Below are 23,548 nucleotides of genomic sequence, written 5' to 3' on the forward strand. Positions count from 1 at the left end.
ATATTTTAAAGCTCAACATTGCATTGCGGGAAACCAAGAGGTAAACTGAAAAATCAAGATGCCAGACCCCATAGGAGCAGACTCTGAAATTACATTTAAAATATAAAAAAGTACATGTAGTCCAAAAGTAGTATTAAAATATAGGAAAGGTCAAGACATGATGAAATAAACATGTTTTTTTGTCTGTGGGTGCGGTTCTCCTTTAGCCAACAGTCCCCAAATGTCAGTCACTGTATACTTCACTAAATTCCACACCTCAATTGGCAACCCGTCAGTGCTTGGGTTCTTACCTTTCTCCACCTCTTTCCATCTCCTGTGTACTCGCTTCCTCAGCCAGTTTCCTCCTTTATTTAATTATCAAGATTGATAAGTGTAGCTTTCACCACCTAGCTGCTAACACCATCAGTGACCTCTGTATATTGCTAAAGTAGAACTACTCCATATGTGCCCTTAACTCTACTTTCCAGTCCATTTCCATCTGTAATGTCTACCTAACTTATATCACTCTCCTCCTGTCTCCTTCCCACCCCATCGCCATTCTTTCTTTACACTCACTGTAGCCATGTCTACTTTTGCAAGCATCTACAAACCCTAACTGTTAAATTAACAATTCCAAGTATTGCCCTTCTCTAGAAATCCTCTACATCCAGGGTCCATTACTCACATTTTTGTATTGGTAGTTGTAATCAATGCCCTAGCAGTGTAGCTCTTGAAATGGTATGTTGGTCATGATTTTTATTTATTTGAGAGGGTTCATCCCAGTAGGCTAGTGGCCTGTTTTTAGGGGATACCAGAGGTGGTATTTATATGATGATCTGAATTACTTGAACTGATGCCTCAGAGGGGATATACTTAGCTGCTACTGTCACTTTTCACCTTAAATACAACAACCCATCCTTTTGTCTGTTGCAGTTGCTTTTCCACTTCGTCATATGCCTCCTAGACAACACTGCTACCCTCCTCTTCTCTTCTGATGTTCATCGTGCATACAGCTGCAGTCATCACACTTGGGTTATCCTGCTGTCAGGCGGGCCCTCGGTCGGCCGAATTCCAAAGTCTAGGTCCGGTGTCGGTTGTCGCCACTTCTTCCCTGACGTCAGTGCGGCAGGGGTATAAAAGAGGCAGCCGACGCCATTTTCTTCAGTCTTTCTTGCCGCGCGGTGCCCGAAGCAGAAGCAGTTCACGAGTGCCGGTCGGCCAGCTCCTGAGATTTACGAACAGTATTTCAGCCGAAGTCTTCTTTAAAGCTAAGTACCCCGTTGGGGAAACATTTCTTGCCTCATACCGATGTCAAAGTTGTTAATTGCATTTCTTGTGGGAGGCAAATACCGCATAAGGATTTTCACTCTTACTGTATACCTTGCTTAGGGCCAGACCACGACGTCTCGGCCTGCCGTTTTTGTGCTAGGTTTAACAAGTGCACTATTAAGCGCCGGGCAGAGTTCGCCCTTCATTATTTTGGCAAAAAATGTAATTATATCATGTCGTCGGATGCACCGACGCCAGTTTTTAGGCAAAAGACGCAAGGATAAGGATAGACATCCGAGGCCTGCACCGAGTACTGAGATCACGCTTAGGCCGACTACCAGTTCTCAGCGAGGCGCCTACGCAGCCCTTGACTACCGATGAAACTATTTTACCGGCGACTTCAGTACCCGAGGCCGCAGGATCCTCGGTCTCCATTCCCACTGCAGATACCGACGCCACTCTTGGCGGGGAAACCGAAATTTTAGCGAGGCCTGCCATTACTGAAGGCGTTTTCAGGCCTACCACCTCCTCTATTAAATCATTCACTAAGTCTAAAGCTGCAATGAAAATTAAAAAACAAGGTCCTCAGACCCCCTCTCAAGGCCCCATGCCTAAAAAACAGATGCTTAAAGTGGCTGAGGATTTGATTACTCTCATCAGAGGTTCTCAACCCCCCTCAGATAAAAGACCCAGGTTGGAGGAAGACTACCCTTCCTCAGACCAGGCTTCTATTACCTCAGACCATTCTGAGGACCAGGATTACGCCTATTCCCCATTTGAAGACTGATGCTGAGGAGTCTATTCCCTCGGTCCCCCCCCCCCCCCCGAGGACTACTCTTTTGGGGAAACCCTGCATACATTGAGAGAGCACTTCCACTGGGAAGGCCAAGATTACTCAGATTCCAAGAAAAGGCTCAGGGAATTTCTACCACTTCCCCAGCATAGGCCCCTGGCTATTCCTCCTGTCTTAGACATTTTGGATGATGTGTACGCAGAAGCCAGTCTAAATCCAGACTCATTACCTCCAGCCCCTGTTAAACCAGACAGATATTACCGGGTTCCTGATTCTCACCAGTTCCTTTATAAAAGCCATACTGCTGACCCAGAAACAGTTTCACAGGGTCCCAAGGGGATTAAGGCCTCTACTGCTAAAATCCCTTTGCCTTCAGAGAGAGATTCCAGAGCATTAGAAAGGTGGGGGGAAAAGGTGTATACATCAGCCACTTTAACCATGAGGGCATTAAACTGTCAATTTCATATGTTAAAATACCAACAGTTCTTGCTATCACAGCTGAAAGGCAAAATGACACATACAGAACAACCAGACTTGAAAGAGTTGCTAGATTTGTTGCATGGAGCAGAACAAGTAGGGAAACATACCTTGCAGTGTGGTTTTGATGCTTTAGAGGCCTCATGCAGAGCTGCTGTCACAGGGTCTGTCATACGTAGACATGCTTGGCTCAGAGCAAACCTTACCAAATCATGTCAAAGCAAAGTTATTAGATGCACCACTACAAAAAGATGTATTATTCGGTGTTAAAGCTGAGGAGGTACTATTCAGGAACCTCACATGGCCTTCCTGAAAACACTAGAGGGGATAAATGTATCACCAAACACCATCATACTAGGTGACTTCAATTACCCTAATATAGACTGGGAACACTACTCAAGCCCAAACACCCTAGCCCAAAAGTTCCTGGAATTCATAAACTCAAATGCCATGGAACAACTAGTCACCATCCCCACAAGAGGAGAAAACATACTTGATCTCATCATCACGAACATGGGAGCACAATGTTCAACACTGGAAGTATACCCCTCACTGGTGAGATCAGATCACAAACTAATCTTGCTGGAGGTCCTCATCCCACCCCCACCTGAAATAAAAAAGACCACAGTAAAGAACTTCTCGAAGCCGACTTCACACTTCTAAAGACTAGTGTGGTCTCCTTTAAGGCCCCCGAGCCGGCGGAAAACAGTACTCAAGCCGCTAAATCACTTACAAATGCCTTCTACCAGCACCTGCAGGACTGCATGGATAAGGCAATCCCAAGCAAAACAAAGACTCTTTGTACCAAAGGCAAGCGTCCAGTCTGGTGGACCCCAGCCATAAACAAACTCTACAACAAAAGGAGGAAGCTACTACAAGATAGAGCAAAATCCTTAAAAGGTAAGACACCCTTGATCACTATAAGTAAAAACTAAGAGCTCTCATAAAATCATCCAAAGCAAATTTTGAGAGAAAAATAGCTAAAGACTCAAAAGACAATCATAAGGCCTTCTTTAGCTATGTTAGAAACCTGGGAGGAAACTCCCAGATATGCTCAGAACTAGTTCAAAATGATGTGAAGATTACTGATCCTACAGACATTGCCAACATACTGGCTGACAGGTTCAGTGCAAACGTCTCCCTCCCCAAAGGAGAGATATCTATACCAAGCGATTGCAGCCCCCAAACATCTCCAATGCCCAAGTGAGAACTGCTCTCTCCAAAGCAAAAACACAGCATCCATGGGACCTGATGGTGTCCCCGGCTGTGTGCTCCACTTAACTCAATGAGGAATTAAACCCACAGCTAGGACAGCTGTTTAATCATAGTCTTACCTCTGGATACGCACCCAGGAGTGGCGCACTGCAACTGTGGTCCCACTTCACAAAGGCGGTGCCTCCACCGACCCTGGAAATTACCGCCCATTAGCCTAACGAGCCTTATCTGCAAAGCCATGGAGAGGATCATAATGGACCTCATAAATAAAGACATAGGAATTTGCAGACTTTGGATCCATCCCAGTTTGGCTTTGTCAAAGGCAGATCATGCCTTCTAAACTTGGTTGACTTTTTGAAACAGTCACCAAAGCCATTGATGAGGAAAGGCAGTCCATACAGCCTACCTCGATCTGGCGAAGGCCTTGATACAATACCCCACTCGGGTATCATTGAAAAACTCATCAGCTTAAATGTTAACCCATACATCACAAGATGGGTTGCAAACTGGCTGAGTGACAGAACCCACAGGGTCAGAGTTGCTGGCGCCATGTCAGACTCAAAGCCTGTCACAAGTGGTGTACCACAGGGCTCAGTCCTGGGCCCACTCTTGTTTGGCATCTACTTTTCCAAGTACAAGCAAACACAGGAGGGTTATGGCTGACAAAGTTTGCAGATGACTGCAAACTGGGCGCCATAGTAGAAAACACATCTGACACAGATATCCTTCAGAAGGGTCTCACAGAAACGGATAACTGGTGCCAGAGCCATGGCCTAAAGTTAAATGCCAAAATGCATAGTCATACCCTTCGGGAAAAACAAGGTTACCCCTAGCTACCAAATAGGTGGCAATCCACTGAGCACAGAAGAAGTTATCAGGGACCTGGGGACCCAGGTTGATAGTAGTCTGTCATTCGACACCCATGTAGCTAAAGTAGTTAGGAAGACCTTCTACATTGCCCACCTTATCATGAAGGGATTCTCATCTAGATCAAGGGAGGTCATAGTCTCCCTATACTCATCACTCATCAGACCAATGATTGAGTACAATGCCCCATTCGGAATGTATCTGACCCGACACTTGCAGCAGCTGGAGAGGCCACAAAAGTTCCTCACCAAAAGGATAAAGGGTCTCAAACATCTGTCCTATGCTGCCCGACTGAAAGAACTCCAGCTCTATTCAGTCGCTTACCGCTTGCTCATAGGTGACCTTTGCCTAACATACAAGGCCATGTCAAACCCAGATTTGATGAATATGCTTCACCTCAAAAAATCTAGATCCGTCAGAGCCACAAGGGCGGGAGACTTAAACCTCGACACGGCTATTAATAGGACGTGCTGGAAGGATAGATTCATCACCCAAAGACTCCCTATGCTGTGGAATAAAATCCCGGTATATGTGAGGCAGAGCACCTCGCTGGCCTTGTTCAAGAGAAATCTTGACCAATGGATGGGAGATCGCAGATATACCCCAGGGATTACCTCAGTGTCACTGCTCGACAGAGGCACAGCAAAATAATGGGTATAGTTCCCCATACTAAAGGGGTGGCGTAAGCCACAAAACTATGGGCTAGGCTTGTAAATGCCCTCGGGCAGATAGCCTAGTATGAACCTATGAACCTATGGAGGAAAAAGCGAAATCTATGCAAACAGTTAAAGATTTCTTGCAGGTGCAGCCTCCACGCTTCAGCAGAAACTGGCCTTCAAAAAATTGGTCCTTTCCAGCCACAGACAGACCCCAAAGGGGCAGATACAGATGCCCAAGGGGTAGAAGACAACCTCAAGGATCTTACAGAGCTAGACAGTGGCAAACACCAGCCCCCAGAGGTGGAGAAGATAGACCACAGTCATTTAGAAAACAGATGCAATGACTTTCCCCTTTGCCTGCCAAACAAAGATATAATGGCAGCACCTTTGGGTGGAAAACTTGCCTTATTTTCAAAAAACTGGCACATTGTTACACAGGACAAATTGATTCTGGATATTATAGACAGAGGCTACAGATTCCACTTTCACACCCTTCCAAAAATGAGAGGCATGCCACACCTGCCACAAAATCAATGGGCAGAGGCACAAAGGCAAATTTCCACTCTCATGAATATGAAAGCAATTCAAGAGGTACCTGCAAAAGAACAAGGTCAAGGTTTTTATTCAAGACTATTTCTGGTACCAAGGAAGGACAAAATTGGAGACCCATCTTAGACCTATCTATTCTAAACACATATCTAGAGGTATCAAAATTCAAGATGCTCACATTACAGCAGCTTCTTCCCATGCTGGGCAAGGAGTCTTGGCTGGTAACATTGGACCTCAAGGAGGCATACCTGCATGTCCCTATCAGACAAGATTGCAGAAGATACCTCAGATTTCTTGCAGGTTCAACCCATTACCAATTCCCTGCATTGCCCTTTGGCTTATCTACTGCACCCAGAGTGTTTACGAAATGCCTGGCATCAGTAATTGCCTTCTGCAGACAACGAGGAATCCAAATCTACCCATATCTGGATGACTGCCTGATCCAAGCAGACAGAAAAGACCTTCTATTGCAACATCTGGCGTTTGCAATAAAACTGTTAAACTGCCTGAGGTACACAGTAAACAAAAAGAAATCAAAACTAATACCTTCTCAACAGATAATTTTCCTGGGTGCCAGCTTAAATACAACAACCCAGATGGCCTACCTCACGCCAGACAAACAAGGGCAACTGTCTCAATACTACAACAAAATGGCAACTTTAACCAGGCTAACTGCAAGGAAAATCCTGCAGGATCTGGGGTTCGTGGCATCTTGCATCCTACTAATACCATTTGCAAAGCTGCATATGAGGAAACTACAATGGTACCTAAAAAACTTATGGTCTCAGCACAGCCACAGCCTTGAAACAATTATACCACTCATTCCATGTCTTCAAAAGGAATTTTTGTGGTGGGCTCAAGCATGCCAAAGAAACACAGGTCTTCCTTTCTGTTTACCACAAGCAACTCAAATCATCACAACAGACGCCTCAGACTACGCCTGGGGAGCACACATGGCAGGTCAGTGTATTCAGGGAAAATGGTCCCAAAAAGAGATGCCACCTACACATCAACCAAAAGGAGATGCTAACCATGCAAAATGCTCTTATGACCTTCAAAGACCTACTGCATCCAGGCCAGCTATTAATAAGGACAGACAAAACCACAGTCATGTGGTACATAAACAAACAGGGGGGAACGCATTCATACCCCCTGTGCAGGCAAGCCATGACCCTGTGGAACACAGCACTGGAATTACAAATTCAACTACAGGCACAATTCCTGCCAGGGAAGGAAAACACACTGGCAGACAACTTAAGCAGAAATATGACAGACCCACACGAATGGAAGTTGCATCCTCAAGTCTTCTCAAAGATAACTCAGGCATGGGGACAGCCAGACATAGATCTATTTGCTACCCACAGAAATTACCAGTTGGAAAAATTCTGCTCAAGGACCTATCATCCACAGGCCTGGAAAGTGGATGCACTCTCTTTCAATTGGACAACATTGACAGTCTATGCCTTCCCGCCTCTACCTCTACTGGCCAAAGTCCTATTAAAAACCAGAGCAGAGAGGCCACAAATGATTCTCATTGCTCCAGACTGGCCACAACAGCACTGGTATCCTCTCCTAAAGAGCCTGTCACACTCACCACCATGGATCCTTCCTCAAGTTCCTCTTCTGTTGTCCCAGCACAACTACAAGACCCTTCACAGCCAGCTCAGAACTCTAAATCTAGCTGCATAGAGAATACCTTAATTTACTAACAAACTTTCCTCTCCAAGGAAGTACAGGATGTCATCTTGGAGGCCAGGAGACCCTCTACTAGAAAAACCTACCTCGCCAAATGGAAACGTTTTTGTTCCTGGAATCAAGCAAAGGGTCAGAATCCTTGGGTAATAAATATACCTCAGATTTTACAATACCTAACTGAGATGTTAAACAGTGGCCTCTCCTCCTCTTCCATCAAGATCCACGCTTCAGCAATTTCAGCACAATACAATACGGATTCTCCTTTATTCTCACATCCTCTATTAAGGCAGTTCCTCAGGGGGGCAAAAAAATATAAAACCCCCACGGAAACCACCAGCTCCAGCTTGGGACCTCAACCGTGTGGAGAAGCTGACACTGCCTCCTTTTGAGCCGGCTTCTTCAGCAGAGCTACAATACTTGTCACGGAAAACAGCCTTCCTTCTGGCTATTACCTCAGCACGCAGGGTTTCGGAGCTACAGGCCCTCATGGCTGTGCAACCATTCATCATTTTCCATCAGGACAGGGTCTCCTTACGAACCAACCCTACCTTCATGCCAAAGGTAGTATCCAGTGTGGCTTTGAATCAGACTATTCATTTACCTACCTTTTATCCAAATCCACAGAACAAAGGAGAGGCGCTACTACATTCCTTGGACATTCACAGGCAACTTCGTTATTACTTGGACAGAATAAAGTCATTCCGAAAATCTGAACAGCTCTTTGTGTCCTATGCTACAGGTGCTCAAGGAAAGGCCATTTCCAAACAGACTATTTCAAAATGTATAGCCCACTGCATACGCTTTTGTTGTTCATTTCATGGAAAATCAGTGCCTGTATACATCAGATCCCACCCCACCAGGGCTGCAGCTACCTCAGTAGCTTTCCTCAGGGGGGTCCCTACCAAGGACATTTTGGAAGCAGCTACTTGGAGTTCATTACACACTTTCTCCAAGCACTACCACCTTCCACTATACTCAAAATCTAGAGCAGGCTTTGCCACAGCAGTCCTGCAGGGCATTCTAGCCCCTCCTAATTCTGCTTAGTACCATCCACCCTTACTTAGCTTTGGGATTCTACCCAAGTGTGATGACTGCAGCTGTATGCACGATGAACATAGTACAGTTTTGTACCTACCATAAATGTAGATGTTCGAGTGCTCATACAGCTGCAGTCCAGGTTACCCTCCCTCCATCCCCTCTTAGGACAGGGCTTATGACAAACCCCTTTAACATACAACCTATTTGGGGTATTCCTTTATGGTGTATTTGCTTGCAACTACTATTTTGATTTATCTACTTATGTATGTTTGCATGACATCATGTTTTGCCTTCCTTTCTGGGGGCAGCTGACATCTGGGGCAAGAAAAACTGAAGAAAATGGCGTCGGCTGCCTCTTTTATACCCCTGCCACACTGACGTCAAGGAAGAAGCGACGACAACCGACGCCGGACCTAGACTTCGGAATTCGGCCGACCGAGGGCCCGTCTGACAGCAGGATAACCCAAGTGTGATGACTGCAGCTGTATGCGCACTCTAACATCTATATTTATGGTAGGTACAAAACTGTACTTTCCCAGCTTACTACTACTAATAACTTGGACCTTCTCTTTGCCAATTTATGTTGCTCAACTTTTTCCAGATTCATCCTGACTGGAGCCGCTATATTGGCATTTCCCTTTCCAGTACATTGTGTAGTTCTCTCTGTCTGTTAACCAGATTGGTTAATCCATTCCATCTGGCTATCCAGACCTCCTGGTCAAATTCATCAGAATTTTCTGTCATTCTCATTCCATAGTCTGAGGATAATGTCAACAGCATCAGCTTCTCAGCCTGAGCATTGCCAAACTTCTTGTAGCATCTGCCTCCAATAGAAACTGCCAGCTCCATCTGTCGCCTCTAACCACTCCCTTTCCCACCATTGGAGCCAAAGTCTGTAGGGAACTTCCCACAAATCTTAAAGACCTTTCTTACTCCTTCTCCTTTTGAGCACAAATTAAGGAAGCTTCCACAGCACAAGCTGCTTGTAAAAGCTCTGCTTCGGGTCACATAATTTGATCTCCCTAATTTCTAATACAGAGTATCATTTTTGGTATAGCATCTCTTCTCTAACTCTTGTTCCTGCTCTAACTGATGTAAGTATTAACTATACCTTTATTTCAGTGTGCTCTTTGATTGTATACTTCATTTTTTTCTACTTGGTGTGTTCTCATTTTGGGCTAAGACTGAAGTTGGTCCAGTAGGTTCAGTTCATTTAACAAATTGTATAAATAAATATCCTTTTCTCAGCTATACTGCCTTATCGATATACACTATCTCAACAACCCCATTTCATCCTCTTTTTAAGTCCTATATTGTACACCAGTTGGCTTCCAAACTCAGCCATATTGATTGTGGATGTTTTGACTTTTACATCAATGTTTTGGCTACTCTTTGGTCAGATGTTTGTTAGGTACAATCGGTATTGTTTGACTCATAATTTTGACTCTGAATGTTTAATCCAGAAGTACAATTGGTATTTGCAATGTAATTCATATTTCCACCTTGGATGGTTACATTTGCAGTACACTTGAAACTAACACTTTCCTGCATATTAATTTCCCCAATACTCATGTCCCTGTTTTTGCAACAGTATGTTTGTATTATGCTGCTGGTTTCCACATATTTCAGTGTAACAGTAAGCAAAAAGTGCTTCATACCAACAGCTTGTGGCTATGACTTTTTCTCATGTGTAATTCCTTTAATTTTTATTCCAGGTTCTCTCTGCTGCCACCATCGTAGCTAAACATACCTCAGCACTTTGTAATGCCTGCCGCCTAGCGTCCTCTAAAACAGCAAATCCAGTTGCCAAGCGCCAGTTTGTCCAGTCTGCAAAGGAGGTGGCCAACAGCACTGCTAATCTAGTGAAAACAATTAAGGTGAGATGTCACTTTGCATTTCAAACCGCACCAGTACCAATGAAGGGGTATGGGGATAGTACTGTCTGTACTTTTTTTTTTTTTTTTTTTTTTTGTCACTGGCCTGACCAATCATGTCTTTTAAATGATGCAAATGCATTCAGTCAGATGCCTAATGCAAAGATATACAAAATGTTTTACAGCATAAATATAGAGCACTGATGCATTGTTTCCACCTTTTCCAAATTGTGTATTTTAAGATTTGTGATGTCAAATACAAGATTCCTAAAGTGATAGTGTTGCACCGTGCTCTCTGTAGTTTATTAGAAAGAAAAAAGGAATGTGACAGCCAATCAACAACAAAATCGCTGAATGCCAGTTATGTGAATACAGTTTGTTGAAGACTACTTTTAATGAATAGGAGTTTGCCTTCCTGCAGAAATTTGCAATTTATGTTTACTGGAAGTGGAGTTCAGCAAACTGTATTTGTATATATGGTATTCAGTGATTTAGTGACTGACTTGACATGAGTCCAGTGAAGCAAACAAATATGAACTACAAGTGTTACAATTTAAAAACTTTTAGTGCTCCCTTTGTATGAAGACTGTGTGTTCCTCAGAAATGAGAGAATTCAAGTGCAGGGCAATATATACTAATGTTGCTGTATCTAGGAGTACTCTCTCTCTTCTCCAAATGACAGTACTTATATTTAAGGGTGGTATTGGGGGTGCAGCCTTCTAACATCAGGGATGAAAGGGGTCTTGCCCCACCTGCAAAAAAAAAAAAAACTCAGTGTAATAAGTTTTGATCTTTGCTATTATTTTACTAAGATGACCAAGTTTCACGATTTGCAGTAGTCTGTGTTGAATTTCCATTAGGTTGTCAAATTTTTCATCTGATGGGACTATGCAGATATATTGTAATTGGTAAGTGGAACTCCTCTTATAAAAAAAAATGATCTCTTAAGTCCTCATATGCGGTGTGCTGTCTTTGCCCCCCCACCTCAAGATTTAGCTTAATTGCTGATGAGTATGGCGGTGAGTTAGAACATAGTTACTGAAGTAAGAAACAACACTGTAATGCTTAGACAGATGGTTATTAGTTGGTGCCTGCTTCTGGAGAAGATGCAGAAGCTTGCTCAATGTGAAATGCTTTTGTGGCACAGTTTATTTGACATGAAACAATGTTTCTTTTTAATATTCACTGAAATTTGCTATAAAGAGAAGGTTGTTTCACAATAAGTAAATGTTAGTGACAAAAGGTACTGTAATATTTAGTGAAGCTGTGACAGCAGCAGCAGGATTTGTGTTTCAGATTATTACAAGAATGTTTACTTTGCGTTGTATTGTTACAAAGATCTTAAAAATTTTCTCTTATTTTGTGACTATCATTGTGAGATGAGCACAGCTGCATTGAGCTCCATTCAGCTTCCAACTTGGAGAGCTTTAATGAAGTTGGCCATTAGATAGGAACATACTCTACTAATTGTACAAGTTCCTTATTCCCTCTGTATGCAAATGGGTGAGCTCCAGTGTCTAGGGTTAAAACTATTCCAAAACAAACCTTTAGTTCAGTCCGAATTCCCTTAGCTCTACTCATCCTTGGAGCTTGCTAGCAACATTTGGTTTCAGTAAGCTGTAAAGCTCAAACATAGTGTATTGTCTTACTTAACATTTCCTGGCTCCTGATTGTTTTTTTTTTCTTTACTTGTTTTTTTTTTCTTTACTTTTTGGACTCCCTCCAACCAGTTCTAACCACCCAATCTCACACTGATAATTGCTATCTCCCCTCTCCCGAGCCAGTCTCATAGGAGGCTCTATCAGTACCCATTCCTCTGGGAGCCATCTTTAAAATGTAGTAAGGTAAATAACTTGCATACCCATTATAAACTTACATTTTACTTAATTGTTGTATAAATCTTCTGGTCCAGTTTAGCCCTGCTCTGCTCACCCTCGCTGCTCTCTGGCTTGTTCAGCTCCCCACCCTGCCCCCTATTTCCACCCGCCCCTAGTACTGTTAAAATTATACTGTCATAGCCACTCCCCCTGCTTTTTCCTCTCAACCAGCATCTCATACACCACCAAGTGGCCCTTCCTCTCTACAACCTAACTTTTCTCCTTCCTTTCCTACCAAATATTGGTTGAAAACTGTGCCCTATAATGGTCAGGCCCCTTGCTATGCTAGGATCAACAAAAACACTAGTATTTTCTCTACTCCCCCTGATGCCCATCCTTTATCTCCTCACTGCCAATGAAAACCAACAACGCCATAGATTTCACTACCCAAAATGTCAAACTACCACCCCGGGCTTCTTCTACAAGTTAGCTCACCTAACTATCCCCCACACATCCAAATCTTCATCCACTTTACCTCCTCATGCAATTAAAACCTTAAAATCTAATCCAAGGGACAAGCACTATCCAAGACTTATTCACAAGTTTCTAAAACTCATAATCAGATTTCAATATAACCTTGTTACATATAGACATCCATCCTAACCTTGGCCCGTCTCCACCTGGTGACAGTATGACCTACAACACCAACCCCATCAATAAACTTACCCCTTAACTGTCCTGCAAACTCTCTCCTGACATTTCACTTGAACATTTGAAGTATAAATAATAAAATCCCCAACCTGCATGCCCTCTTAGCAGTTCATTCCCCAGACATAATGTGTCTTACCGAAACCTGGCTTAAACCTACTACTGCCGATAATGAGGTATTACCTCTGAGCTACAACATACAGCAATTGGACCAAACCTCTAAGAAGGGAGGTGGGATAGCAGTTCTTTACAAAAATACATTGTGTTAATAGAGGTCCAGTTCAACCACCCCCATTTAATTACGCAGAAATCCTCATTACCAAACTGCAAATTAACATTAATAAGAGTATAAATATTGTCTGTATCTACATTCCCCAAGGCAATAAAATAAGCACTCTGGAAGATATTCTCTAATGGTTATCCACTACCTACCCCCCAAAAAACATTGTTCTTGGTCACTTTAACACAGACTGGTGGACCTGCTCAGCTGAATCCCCTGTCACCCATATAAATCTGTTTGGGTTCACACAAATAACCTCTCCCGCTAAGATTAGTAAACCCACCAACAGGGAAAGTATCTTAGGTTCGGTACTTGTCAATAGCCACCCAAGCTTGTATACAGCTGTGACTCTCCCCAATGACCTTGGTGATCATTCACTAACTTATATTATTAAGCATAAGGCAGAAACCCACCACAAGACTACCTACAAAGCAATCAGAAATAATAAAAACTTTAACTTACTAACTGCCTAAAAGAACTTAAATCGGTCAACTGGTCAAAAAACTACTACCAGAACCTCCAATTTAAACACCAAAACAATCCCCAAAAGTTTTGGGCAAGTATTACCAGACTTCTTCATCCAGGACAATCTACTACCCCAACTCCATCAAACTACACCCATAAATCCTCAAACTGTTGCCCACTGCCTTTAATAACCTTTTCACTGAAACTATTAAATGTCCTCTTTTTCCTTTGTTGCAGTATTCTAGATGTGGGATTTTCTGCCCTCAGGCGACTCGTACATTGGCTCCTATACAAAAGCTTCAGCTTGGCTGTTGCAGTGTGTGTGTGGGACGTCACACGTAGGCCATAAACCAGGGGCCATAAATGTGATGTCTGCACACACAGTCCTCAGAACATTTCAGCCGCAGACATTCGCATCGTACGATTCCCTCTTCACAGACGTTGCTTCTTAAAGATAAGTAACCCGTCGGGTTTCTAATTTTTTTTATTTTTTGCCGATTGTTATTGCTTACACTTGGTTGTTGTAGCCTTTAGCTGATGTCAGGAAAACAGGGAAAGTGCCAGTGCGGTCACCAGATAACCCATTAAGATGCCCATGACAGGTGTGTTTTTTTGCGTAGGCCAGGAACACTATCACTCTTCCTGTGCAATTTGTCAATCGTTTGTTCCTAAGATCCTGCACAGTCATCTGGCCGCATTAAACCTCTACCTGAAGAACCAGCAACTTAAGCGGTTAAATGGATCCTGCATCGGAGGCCGCACCCAAACCTCCACTCAAGAAGGCCATGTTTCCTAGGCCTTTCTTGCCTGCCGCTCCACTTCCCAACACACCGCCAGCTGCTGATCTAGGGGTTGAGGCACGCTTGGATGACCTGTAGACTGCAGCGACGTCCCTTGAGGAAGCCTTTTCGCAGGAGACAGCCGGCATGTCCTTGGAGCTTATACAGACATAGACTACCGTCTATGTCGAGGGAGAACCAGTTTCAGTGGTACCTCCGACCAGGATCCAGGCTTCGGATGTGTTACTATCCAAACCCGATGCCAGACCACTCTCTACTTCCTTCCCGGCGAAAAAGAAGCAGAAAACTAAACATACCTCCAACTCTGTAGAAGCCAAACCAGACTAGCAGGCCTTCACCTCCTCTCTCATGCAGGCCTTCAGCCTCAGCCACCTCCACGCTGCCTCTTCTGAGCCCTAGGCCTGCTTCTGCTTCTTCCCTCCCACCCATGACCTCTCAAGTCAGGGAAGAGGAGCATGATTTCTTCCTTCTCATCCTCTGAAGAGTCCATTTCTTATGTTTCCCAGATTGCTTCTCCCCAGGAATATTACTCTTCTGATGAGGAATTTTGGAACAGCATTCCCCTCCGGAGGATATTACGTTTAGTGAGACCATCACCAAGATGAAAGATTTACTGTAAATGGGATACGTCCCAAATGGCTGACACCCAAAAAAGGTACTTTGAGCTGCTGCAAGTAGAATCACCCTCCCCTTTGGTGGCCCCCCCATTCTGCCTGCTTACTTGGATGCCTTCAACTCAGCTTCTAAGGCCCCAGCCTCCAGCCCCTAAGCATTCTGACCGCTTCTATAAAGTACCAGAGGACCAGAAATTCTTGGTTATACCACCCTTGGCAGGCCCAGCTGTGATTGCCACCACTGCAGATAAGCAATCTAGACTGCTGCCTTCTGCCTCCCTCTTACCCAGAGATAAAGATAACAAGTGGAAGAAGTGTATACCTTCTTTCCCATCCTATCCATATAGGATGGGAAAGAAGGTATACACTTCTTCCACTTGGACTTTCAGAGCCATAACTTATCAGACCCGCATGACCAAGTATGCAGTAGACTTGGTCTCTCAAGCCTCCTCCCTGCAGACATTTTTGCCTGACAGTCCCATTAAGACTTACGTTATCTCCAAACTTTCTTTGACCCAACAGGTAGCCAGGCATTCCATCAGATGCAGCTACGATGCTGCAGAAGCATCCGCCAGGTCTGCAGCATCTGCTTCTGTCCTCAGGAGGTACTAACGGCTAAGACTCCAGAACCTCCCTGAGGATTTCATGTCTAAGATCTTGGATGCCCCTCTGGACCACAATGTCCTTTTCGGTAAACAATCTGCAGACCCTTTTAAAAATATGCAGGAAAAAAAGCAAAGAACTACAGGACATCAAGCATCTACTGGTATCACCCATCCCCAAGTATTATAGGAACTACCCTGCTAAGGCCGCCATTGTGAGACGTAATCCTCAACCCTCTGCCTCCTCTTCCAGGTCTAGGAGAGGTGCTAGAAGACCTACCACCTCCAGACCCTCTGCTCCACCACATCAACCCAGACAATCCTTTCAGAACAGAGGAAGCCCCAGTAATGCATGACTGCCTTGCCCACCTACCCCTCTCGGCCTGCCTTTCCCACTGTCTTCCCCTTTGGCAATCCATCACTACAGACCAATCGGTCTTAACCATTATCCAAAAAGGGTATTTCCTATCTTGGAAAGAAAAACCACCCAGAAAAGGCATTCCTTTCTCCCCCCCCCCCCCCCCAAAAAAAAAACAGGCCCATCTCATGTCACAAGTTCTGGCAGACTTTCTAAAACTAGGCGCCATAGAACCTGTCCCATCAGGACAAGAAGGAAAGGGTTTCTACTCCTGTCTCTTCCTGGTCCCCAAGAAAGACTGGCCCTGGAGGCCCATCTTAGACCTGTCCTACCTAAATCTTCACCTTCAGGTACCTTTCTTCAAAATGCTCTCTCTCCCCACCCTGCTGTCTCTAAATCCAGCCAAAGCTTTTGTGGCCACCCTGGACCTAAAGGAAGCCTACCTACACATACCCATCAGGAATTCCCACAGACAATTCCTGCATTTCTCTGGACCTGCCTCTCATTTCCAGTTTATTGCATTGCCCTTTGGTTTATCCATGGACCCCCGAGTCTTTACAAAGTGCCTAGCCCCAGCAATTGCCTTCTGCAGAACTCAGGGTATACAGATTTACCCATATATGGACGACATCCTGATTCTGGCAGAGTCCAAAGATGCTCTATCAAAGCATCTACATTTCACTATGACCCTTATGCAGAATCTAGGGTTCACCATCCACCTCCCCAAATCCTCCCTGATCCCAGGCCAGGACAAGGTTTTCCTAGGCTGGAGAATCAGAACAGACAAAATGAAGGCCTTTCTCCCGCAGGACAATGTTCTTTTTCTTACTTCCACTTCCAGGAAGCCCTACTGTCCCAAAAGGTGACAGCAAGGCAAGTTCTCCATCTGCTGGATTTAATGGCAGCGACCAACCTCATGCTACCACTGGCAAGAAGGCACATGCGCAAGCTACGGTGGTACCTCAAAAACATCTCTTCCCAACACCTACATCCCCTAGACCAAGTAATTCCCCTCCTCCCCTGTCTAAAAGCGGAAATCAGCTGGTGGATCCAGCAAGTCTAACTAAACCCAGGGCTCCCACTTCAATCCCCCCACCACAAACCAAGTAATGCATACAGATGCCTCAGATTCAGGTTGGGGAGCAACTCTGGCATCTTACAGGATTCAAGAAAAGTGTCATCCCTCTCTACAGGCCAAGTATATCAATGTCAGGGAAAGGACAGCAGTCTTCTTAGCTCTAAAGACCTTTACTCCCCTTCTGGTTCCGGGGCTGCTCCTGAGCGTGACCGACAACACCATGGTGATGTGGTACCTCAACAGACAGGGAGAAAGAAAGGCCTATCAGCTGTGCAGACTAACCCTGCTGATATGAGACCTGGACTGTCATCACAACTTTGTCCTGCAGGTAGCCTACATCCCCTCACAAGACAACCACCAAGCAGATCTCTTGAGCAGGACCTCCTCGCCTCAGCACGAATGGATGGCTTAACAGGGAGGTCTTCTTACACATAGTCCACTGGTGGGGTGCTCCACAAATAGACCTGTTTGCCTCCCCCCAGAACAGGCAACTGCAGACCTTCTGCTCAAAAACCCACTCCCCTCTAGCATGGACAGTGGATGCTTTCAGCATCTCTTGAGAGGGGAAGTTTCTTTATGCCTTCCCCCCCATTCCCACTGATTCAGAAAATCCTCCTGAAAGTACAGAAGGACAAACCAAAAATCTTGTCAGTGACTCCCTACTGGCCAAGGCAGCACTGGTTCCCCCTACTTCACAATCTAGCCAAGGGCAATCACTTCATGTTAGCCTACAAGGTGGACTTACTGACACAAGACAAAGGAACTCTCCTAAACCCACACTTAGATGTTGACCCTGACTCTGTGGGTGATAAACTTTCGATCCCTTTCCGACACCACTACTCAGAGGACGTGCTTTCTGTCCTAAGGGAGGCAAGGAAACCTACCACCAGAAAATCTTACCTGGCTAAGTGGGAAAGATTTACTAAATGGTGCCTGCACAAGGGAAGGAACCCTTGCTCTGAGGAGGTCCCCCTGGTTCTGAACCTATGTCAATTGATAAAAAGTGGGCTCTCTTATTCTTCTGTAGAAGTACACCTCTGCTATATCAGCCTGCCTGCCCCTGGACCCCCCCCCCCCCCTGCTGCTAGCCAGGCTTGACATAAAGCTTTTCTTTAAGGGGTCTTGCACATGAGACCATCTAGGAAACCTATCCCCCGCCCTGAGACCTTAACTGCATCTTAGAGAAATTAACCCAACATCCTTTTGAACCCGCTGGAGCCTCTTCTTACAGATGTGTACCTGGAAGACGGTCCTGCTGGTGGCCGTCACTTCAGACAGAAGAGTGTCTGAGTTGCAGACCTTAATGGCCTGTCCCCCCTACACAATCTTCCACAAAGACAAGGTGCCCCTGCGAACCAACCCCTCCTTTATGCCCAAGTTGGTCAATGACTTGTCTCTAAACCAATCCATCCATCTACCCACCTTCTTCCCGTCACCCACTAATGAAGGAGAGAGGATTCTGAACTCCTTGGACATGCAAGGCAACCAAGGTTTTACCTGGACAAGACCAAAGCCATTAGGAAAACTAACCAGCTTTGTCTCCTTTCACCCAGAGCCCTAGACAAGGCAGTCTCCAAGCAAACCATCGCATGCTGGATTAGGAAAGCTGTTTGCCTCTGCTACTCCCACCATGGAAAGGAACCTCCAGTGGGAATTAAGGTCTATTCCACTAGAGCTGTGGCCACCTCCAGGGCCTTCATGAAAGGCCCAGACACAGCATCCATTATGGAAGCAGCCACATGGTCCTCTATCCACACCTTCACCAAGCATTGCATACTTGACCAAATTTCTATAGCTAGGACAGGATTCTCCAGGGTAGTCCTGCAGGGTCTTGTAGAACTCTCCATCTACCACCACCCTCTCATCCGCATAAGCTGTGGTATGCTCCCACATCTAGAATACTTCAACGTAGGAGTAAAAGGACATGGAATAGTTGTGTAAAATCTTACCATAACCATAGATGTCCTTCTCTTCCATGTTGCAGTATTCCTTCCCACCCACCAATTCCCCCAGGTCCTTTATCTTTACCTGTCCTATCCATACTACAGTAGGACACCAGGTCACACACCTGAAAACCACTGGGATTCCTCCTGCTGGGCCTTATTCTCTGCCTGCTGGCCTTCAAGTTCTGAGGATTGTGTGTGTAGACATCACATTTATGGCCCTACATGTGACATCTCACGCACACTGCAACAGCCAAGCTGAAGCTTTTGTATAGGGGCCAATGCAAGAGTCACCTGAGGACAGAAAATCCCACATCTAGAATACTGCAACATGGAAGAGAAGGACATTTATGGTTTTCGTAAGATTTTACACAACTATTGCTTCTCTACCACTAATACACCCACTTCTCATCCCCACCTTTAACTTCCAACCTGTCTCTACCACTTTTATCCGATCCCTTATCAAAAAACTAAAACCAACCACCCTTTCTGCTGACCTCCTTCCTGCAGAGTACCTACAAAAAGCTGCCGACACCATACCACATTCCCCAACTCTATCCTAATCAGTAGAACACTAACTGATGGCACTGTCCCCTCAATCTGGAAAATATCCCATGTTTTATCCCTCACCATAAAGGTGGAAGTTTAACAGAACTGTCCAACTACAGACCCATTGCCATTCTCTCACCACTAGCCAAATTAATGGAGAAGTGCGTTCATAAGTAGCTTATAGACTACCTCGTTCAGAACGGTCTGCTTGCCAACTCTCAGCATGGCTTTAGGCCACATCACAGCACCACCTCCACCCTCCTTTCTTCTACAAACACCATGTTCCAAAATAGGAACAACAACAGGCTATCTTCAGCCCTATTTCTAGACCTGTCAAAGGCCTTTAATCTGGTCAACCACAAATTACTCATCCATTCCCTAAAATCCATCTCTCTAGATAACCATGCTCTTCAGTGTTTTTTATCCTATCTGAATGGCAGACAACAGGCTGTATTATGGCAGGGCAGACTGTCAACCCTGCTCTCTCTCACTCTTGATGTCCCTCAGGGCTCTATTCTAGGATGTCCTTCAAGGATGCATCTGCAGTCATCACATATGGGTTGTCCTGCCTCAGGCAGCCCTTCGGTCGGCCGGATTCCAAAGTCTGGGTCTGGCGTCGGCTGATGTCGCCCCTTCCCTGACGTCAGAGCGCCTGGGGTATAAAAGCGTCAGCCGATGCCATCTTCCTCAGTCTTTCTTGCCGTGTGGTGCCCGAAGCAGAAGCAGTTCGCAAGTGCCGGTCAACCAGCTCCTGTAATTCAGCTAAACCGAAGACTTCAAAAGCTAAGTACCCCGTTGGGGACTCTTTCTTGCCTCAGCCGATGTCAGATAAAATTAATAATTGCTTAACTTGTGGGAAACAAATACCTCATAAGGATTTCCACTCTTACTGCCTACCTTGCCTAGGCCCAGACCACGACGTCTCGGCTTGTTCCGCCTGTGCTTCCTTCAACCAACGCACTCTAAGACGTCAGTAGGAGTTTGCAGAGGAATTTTTTGGGGCTAGTTTTGTTTACAAAATGCCGTCGGAGACTCCGACTTCACATTTAATAAAGAAACGGAAGGACAAGGACCGACACACACGGTCTGCGGTTTCAGCTGAAACCATGGCCAGGCCTACCGGGAGTGTCTTGGTCTCGGCTGAAACCGAGTCCTTGGTACTACTGTCCACTGAAACCATACAACCGACAACCTCGGCCCCGGAGGCCACTACTGTATCGGTTGTTGAATCTCCATTGGAATCTGGTGTCCAGGAACCTTCCGACACCATTCCCTTAGACAAAACTACACCAGCACGTGGTGCAGCCAGGCCTCCTGCATCCATGTCTATTAAGGCTTTCTCTAGGGCTAAAGGTGCTAAACACTCAAAATCTATGCCTCCCAGGGTTATCCCTCAGGGACCCACTACAGGTTCTCAGATCCTTAGTCTAGCAGAGGACCTTATTTCATTAATTAGGGGCTCTCAGCCTCATCCGGACAGGGGCTCTCAACCTCCTACAGAAAAAAGGCCCAGGGTTGAGCCCTCTGATCCCCTCTCCTCAGATGAGGCCTCTGATGGCTCTGCTCTCTCGGACTACCAGGAGGAGGCTTTTTCGGCCTACAAGGATTCAGATGCAGAGGAATCTATCCCTTCGGCCTCCCCTCCTGAAGAACTGTCTTTTGGGGAAACTCTGCACACTGTGAGGGAGCATTTCCAATGGCAGGGCCAGGAATTCTCTGTTTCCAGGAAGAGATTAAGGACCTTCTTGCATTTGCCTCAGCGTAGACCTTTGGCTATTCCCCCTGTTTTGAATGTCATTGATGATGTGTACTCTGAATCTAGCACAACCCCTGACTCTCTCCCTCCGGCTCCTGCCAAACCCAATAGGTACTACAGGGTCCCGGAATCACATCTTTTCCTTTACAAGGCCCACTCTGCTGATCCAGAAATTATCTCCCAGGGCCCTAAAGGGGTTGCAGCTGTCACTACAAAAAATCCACTCCCCTCTGAAAGGGAGTCCAGGGCTTTAAAGTGATGGGGTAAAAAAGTGTATACTTCTGCTACCCTTTCTATGAGGGCTTTAAACTGTCAATTTCATATGATACAGTACCAAGAATATTTGTTAGATGAATTGCATAAAAAGCTGTCTTCACCTGAATCCCTAGATCCCAAATCACTTCAGGATCTGGTACATAACTCTCAACAGGTTAGCAACCATTTCTTGCAGTGTGGTTATGATGCATTGGAAGCTTCATGTAGGTCAGCTATGACAGGTGCAGTCATACGTAGGTTTGCTTGGCTGAAGGAACAATCTCTGCCAGACCATGTTAAAGCAAAGATTCTGGATGCTCCACTGGAAAAGCAAAAGTTATTTGGCTCCACTGCTCAGGAGGTCTTAAAGAAATTTGAAGAAAAGGCAAAATCTGTAGAAACAGTCAAAGATTTTATGCAAGTCCAACCACCAAGATTCAGCAGAAATTGGCCTTCCAAGAACTGGTCCTTTCCAGACACAGACAGATTTCAGAGAGTCCAGAACAGGCGTGCCAGAGGTAGAGGGCAAGCTAGAGGCTCCTACAGAGGACGTCAATGGCAGCATCCCAACCAGAGAGGTAGTGCAGGGCCTACAACTGCTGCACAAGGACAGACTCAATGACTTTACTTTGACACCGCCAACCAGGGCTCAATTGGAAGCACCTCTGGGCGGAAAGCTTTCCTTATTTTCAGAAAATTGGCACATTATTACAAGGGACAAATGGACACTACAAATAATAGACAAAGGATACAGGTTCCATTTCCACACATTACCGAAAAGAAAAGGCATGCCAGACCTGCCACCAAATCAAAGGGCAGAGGCTTTGAAACAAATCTCCAACTTAATGAAAATTAAAGCAATAGAAAAGGTTCCTCTCGCAGAACAAGGCCAAGGATTTTTTTCCAGACTCTTCCTTGTTCCAAGAAAAGAAAAGCAATGGAGGCCTATTCTCGACTTGTCCGCACTAAATACTTATCTCATTGTGCCAAAATTTAAAATGCTGACTCTACAGCAACTCCTTCCCATACTGGGCAAGGGGTCTTGGCTGGTAACTCTGGACCTCAAGGAGGCATACCTGCATGTCCCTATCAGACAAAGCTGCAGAAGACACCTCAGATTTCTTGCAGGTTCAGAGCAGTATCAATTCTCAGCATTGCCCTTTGGCTTATCTACTGCGCCCAGAGTATTCACGAAATGCCTGGCATCAGTAATTGCACACTGCAGACTTCAGGGGATGCAAATATACCCATATCTGGACGACTGCCTTATACAAGCGGGCAGCCAACAAATTTTGGTAAAACACTTGAATTATGCCATCTATCTTCTTCAGGCCTTGGGATATACAGTCAACATTCACAAGTCAAGACTTGTACCATCCCAAAGAATAACTTTTCTGGGTGCGGATCTAGACACAATCACCCAAATGGCTTTCCTCACAGAAGAAAAACAAAACCAACTACCGGATTACTTCAAAAACCTGTCAAGACAAACTCAGCTGACTGCAAGGAAAATCCTGCAGGCCCTGGGTTACATGGCTTCTTGCATTCTTCTGATTCCTCAAGCAAGGCTACATATGAGGAAACTTCAATGGTACTTAAGGAGTTTATGGACTCAGCACAGTCACAGCTTGGAAACTTTGATACCACTCATCCCATGCCTTCAAAGGGAATTTCTGTGGTGGGCTCAAGCAAGCCAGTCAAACAGGGGTTTGGCCTTGAGCAAACCAATAGCCAGCCAAACCATTACAACGGACGCTTCAGACCACGGATGGGGAGCGCACATGGAAGGAAGATTCATTCAAGGACTATGGTCACAAAAAGAGCTACGCATGCACATAAAGCAAAAGGAAATGCTGGCAGCGATACATGCAATCGAGGCCTTCAAGTTATTCCTACATCAAGGCCACC

General features: G+C 45.2%; 1 protein-coding gene across 1 annotated transcript in view; it reads left to right on the forward strand.

The window, feature by feature from the left end:
* TLN1 (talin 1) overlaps nt 1-23,548 on the forward strand; it is a 3,443,760-nt gene that overhangs the window by 2,625,593 nt on the left and 794,619 nt on the right. The window contains exon 39 of the mRNA XM_044078439.1: nt 10,257-10,418. Coding sequence (XP_043934374.1) covers nt 10,257-10,418 — 162 coding nt within the window. The remainder of the gene's footprint in view (nt 1-10,256; nt 10,419-23,548) is intronic.

The sequence above is a fragment of the Protopterus annectens genome, chromosome 1.part1, assembly GCF_019279795.1.
Source record: "Protopterus annectens isolate FY-2018-M chromosome 1.part1, PAN1.0, whole genome shotgun sequence".
NCBI lineage: Eukaryota > Metazoa > Chordata > Ceratodontiformes > Protopteridae > Protopterus > Protopterus annectens.